Here is a 4075-nt window from a genome sequence, read left to right as displayed (position 1 = left end):
GAGGCTGCGGTGGCCGGGAGCGGCCACTGCACTCCAGTCTGGGCGACAGAATGAGACTCCAACTCAAAAAAACAAAAAGAAAGAAAGAAAATCTTCCATAACTACCTTTCACTTCATCTACAGGATAAAACCCAAACTCTTCAGTTCAGCGCACAGGCCCAGGCTTCTGTCCACCCCTCTAATCACATCTTGTCATTTCCCCCATCTCACTACACCCTCCAGCCTTGCAGAATGTACCTCTGTCAGCTCCTCCAAAGAAGCCTTCCCTTACCTTGTGGTTCCCTCTGCCTTGGAACATCTTCTGTCCTTCAATTCTCCTGTATGATCCCACCGTGTGTCATGTTTCTACTTACAGGTCACTTCACCTGTGTGCTCCTATGGAGGATCCTATATTTCTCTAATTTAATAATTCCTAGCGTTCTTGAGCACTCATGGTTTTCTAAGTGCTTTACATGTGGTAACTCACGGAAACCTCACAACAACCTCTTTTCAAATAGACACCATTAATATCCTCCCCATTTTACAGATTCAGAAACCATGATCCAGTTGCGCCAGAACACACAGCTGGTAAGTGGTAGACATGGAATTTGAATTCAGGCAGTCTGTCTCCCGTAGTTCTCATCTCAATACCAACCTGCCTGTTATAGACACCCTATGGTGTAGGAGGCTGGGATTAAGAATTCAGCAAGTAGGCTGGGCGTGGTCGCTCAAGCCTGTCATCCCAGCACTTTGGAAGGCCGAGGCAAGAGGATTGCCTGAGCTCGGGGGTTCGAGACCAGCCTGGGTAACTTGGTGAGACCTCGTCTCTACAATAAATAAAAAAATAAGCCGGGCATGGTAGTGCACACCTGTAGTTCCAGCTACTTGGAAGGCTGAAGCGGGAGGATCACCTGAGCCCAGCAGGTTGAGACTGTGGTGGCTGTAAGAGTGCCACTGCACTCCAGCCTGGGCAACAGAGTGAGACTCCAACTCAAAAAAAAACAACATGTGACACGTGATGGGTGAACAGGTATGGCAGATTGGAGGGGAATTAAAATGAAAGTAATGGCAAGACTGTAGGTGATAACTGGGAACATGAACTGCAGGTGGAGTGGACCGTTGCCATAGTGATGTGGTGACGCGAGGTATGCAGACGGGTATTGGTGGGACTCATGGGGAAAGAGGAAGGATAGATGGGGGAATTGATGGAGGAGGTAGGCTGGCAGTTTGTAGGGATGGCAGCGAAGTTATAGAGGTCATGGGGTGACTAATTCAGGGGATGACAAGCTTGCAGACCCCAGAGCAATGCAGGGGCTCTGCATGTAGATCTTGGAGATGTTCTAGCAGCAGCAAGAGCATGTGAGGAGCTGGACTCCAGCCCTCCACGCTAGCACCCACCTCTGCAGTGTTGATGCACAGCCCCTTGTCCCCAGCAAGGCTCTTCCAGAAGTGCTCTGTGCAGACAGCAAAGCTCACAACCCCATCTGTGGGACCCAGCGTAAGTCTGCAGCCCTCTAGGTAAAATCTAAACACTTTTTTTGAGAAGTTTTATTTGAAAACTTGGGGATCAGGGACACAATGGAGACAGTAGAATGGAGACTGCCAGGGCTCTTGGGTCAGAAGTCAGGCTTGGGTACCTCAGGTCTGTATGTTCTAGGACCTCTCCAGCCTGTGGGCTCCCAAGGAGTATATCCACTCTCATCCTCTCAGCCTCTTACCCCCTCCTCCACTGCCCACTTCCTGTTCCTGAGGTGTCAGGGTAGACCATGGGGGGCGGGGGGAAGTGGGGAGGACCTAGTTAAACTCCGGAAGGAGGAGGAAGAGACAACTTGGGAGTTGGGGGCTAAAAGGAACAGATAGAAAAAGGCAGTGGGGAAGGAGCCGTTGCGTTTTCCTGCTCCATCCTCCAGAAACCACTCTCATGAGACATCTCTCTAGAAGCTCAGATAGGAAGTTCGGGGTAGATCACATCCTGTGACTGGGCAATGGCCCCCAGTCTTTGGAGACTGGCTGGGAAGCAGTCATGCCCCTGCTGCAGGGGAGGCTGGGGCAATGTGTGCCCACTGCGTCAGGCCCTCCATCTCAGCTGGCTGCAGGCTGACTGTTGGCATAGGCCTGGTCGGGGAAGGAAGCCCGGGCCCTGCGGGTCTGGGCACATACTGAGGCATAGAGCTCTGGCTCCGGGTCCGAGGCCTGGGGCTTTGGCTCAGAGTCCAGCACCACCTCCGAGTACTTGATGGGGGTCCCGGCGTTGGGGATCCGGCCCTGAGGAGGCCGCAGTTGCAGGCTGGTATAGCACATCACCTCCTCTGCACCCTGGAGGTGCAAGGCTGTTAGACACTCACTGGACCCTTGCAAAGGGCCCCCGTTTCCTCCCTCTCCTTTTCTTCAGCCACAGCTGACTCACCCTGGCAGAGCCTCCAGGGGCTGGATCTTGCTGGTCTGGCCCGGGTTCTTGAGACAACCGACCTGGGACAGGGAAAAGGAATCTGGTCAGCCTCTTATTCCTCCTCCTGCACATCCCACCCATCCCACCCCCCTGGCCTGGCCTCCATGCACCTCCCCTCGGCCAGGTTCCTACCTGTCTGTAGATAATGCAGGTTCCCATACAGGGGGACCTCTTCCTCAGGCCCTCCGGAGCTGCGACACAGAGTTGCAAGGATGAGTGGGGCCTTCCCGGTAAGAGAACTATCGGTCAACCCATCCCTGTTGTCCCCCACTCACCGTCCTTGCTCCAGATGACTCCTGCTCCGGCCACGGGTCCACTGGGACAAATGTGCCGCCAGTGAGATGAGAAGCAGCAGCGTCACAGCCCCTAAGAGGGCCCACAGTCCCCAGGCCTTGGTTACGGAGGGGATTCCTGGAGATGTGAGAGGATGGGGGGTTACTGCCCAACCCAATGCCCAGGTCCCAGCAGGTGGGACAGACGGCCACATGACCCCTCCCCCAGGAACCCCTGCCCCGCCCAGCTCACCCAGAGCTAGTAGATCCGTGCAGTTGTCACCTCTGCTCATGACTGCTGATGCGAGAGCTGGGTCCACAAGCGCACTGCCCGGAGCTGAGGGTCAGCCTGGTTCATGACCTGACAGCTGCCATAGCCCCCCTTACTCCCACCTCTCCCTGGGCCTGGCCCCCACAGCTCAGCATCCCGATACTGGTAGTGGCAGAGTTGCTGGTTTCCGGGGAGGAAGGGGGAGGGGAGGGATGATCGAAAGAACAGAGACCCCGCCCTGTGCCTGCACCTGCACCACTTCTGCAGCTCCTGAGCTTCCCCCACCCTCACCCCTGGGGCCCCATGTCCCCCTCAAGGAGAAAAGCAGGCCTGAGGGGACTGTGCCACGTGCAGATGAGCCCCGAAGATTCCAAGGGTGCAAAGTGGCATGAGGTAGGACCAATCAGGACAGGAGGGCCCCTTCTGCCTCAGGATGCCCACCTTCCTGCCTCACTCTGAGTCCCGTGAAGGAGAATGTATACCTCAGTGAAACTGTTGTAAGTGGCAGGGTGTGGGAGGCCTCAGGGTCCCTGCAATCCCATCACACCCTGAGGCTGGTCTGAGAGGACAAGTGTTTAGATGATTCTTGTGGTTATCACTAGCGTTATAGTTTGAGGGGATAAAGGAAGCTAAATTACCCCCTCCCAACCCACTTCATCCAAACTGTCCTGAAGAACTGTCACTCTCAATAATTAACTTCATTTAAAAATTCTCTGCCCCAGGTCTCTCTTTGGAATCCAAGCCCTGTTTTTGCCCTGCTCACTTCAGGAAGTGGAGTACCTGCCAGACCTAGAGACAGCCTGACCACATGGGAGGGTATTGATATGGGAAGAGGGATTTTAAGATCCAAATATTAAACCTTAGATTAGAAATCAGAGATTTTTTTTGTCTGGCCTGTACAATATGTTTTTAAATTTTAAATTTGGTGCAGTGGCATGCCAATGCTGAGGATGGCGGAAGTTCTGCCCCTTGAGCTGCAGGTAATATGGGATGGGGAGTGGAGGAGGGGTATTGTCTGCAGTTAAAAAATGTATGTGGTGCCGGGCTCGGTGGCTCAGCCTGTAATCCCGCGCCTTTGGGAGGCTGAAGTGAGTGGATTGCCTG

The 4075-nt window shown here is 54.2% G+C and overlaps 1 protein-coding gene across 1 annotated transcript; it reads right to left on the bottom strand.

Annotated features, from left to right (window-relative positions):
• Positions 1 to 1725: 1725 nt before the first annotated feature.
• SIT1 (signaling threshold regulating transmembrane adaptor 1) lies at positions 1726 to 3058 on the bottom strand. Its single transcript, XM_008063137.2, is given in 6 exon segments — positions 1726 to 2295; positions 2387 to 2448; positions 2561 to 2619; positions 2704 to 2839; positions 2954 to 3011; positions 3014 to 3058. Coding segments are annotated over 6 exon segments (594 nt in total). The 3' UTR covers positions 1726 to 2061.
• Positions 3059 to 4075: the final 1017 nt, after the last annotated feature.

This window comes from Carlito syrichta, unplaced genomic scaffold (genome assembly GCF_000164805.1).
Source record: "Carlito syrichta isolate Samal-C Ts95f unplaced genomic scaffold, Tarsius_syrichta-2.0.1 Scaffold306593, whole genome shotgun sequence".
NCBI classification, from domain to species: Eukaryota; Metazoa; Chordata; class Mammalia; order Primates; family Tarsiidae; genus Carlito; species Carlito syrichta.
This window is presented reverse-complemented; position numbering and strand designations above follow the sequence as displayed.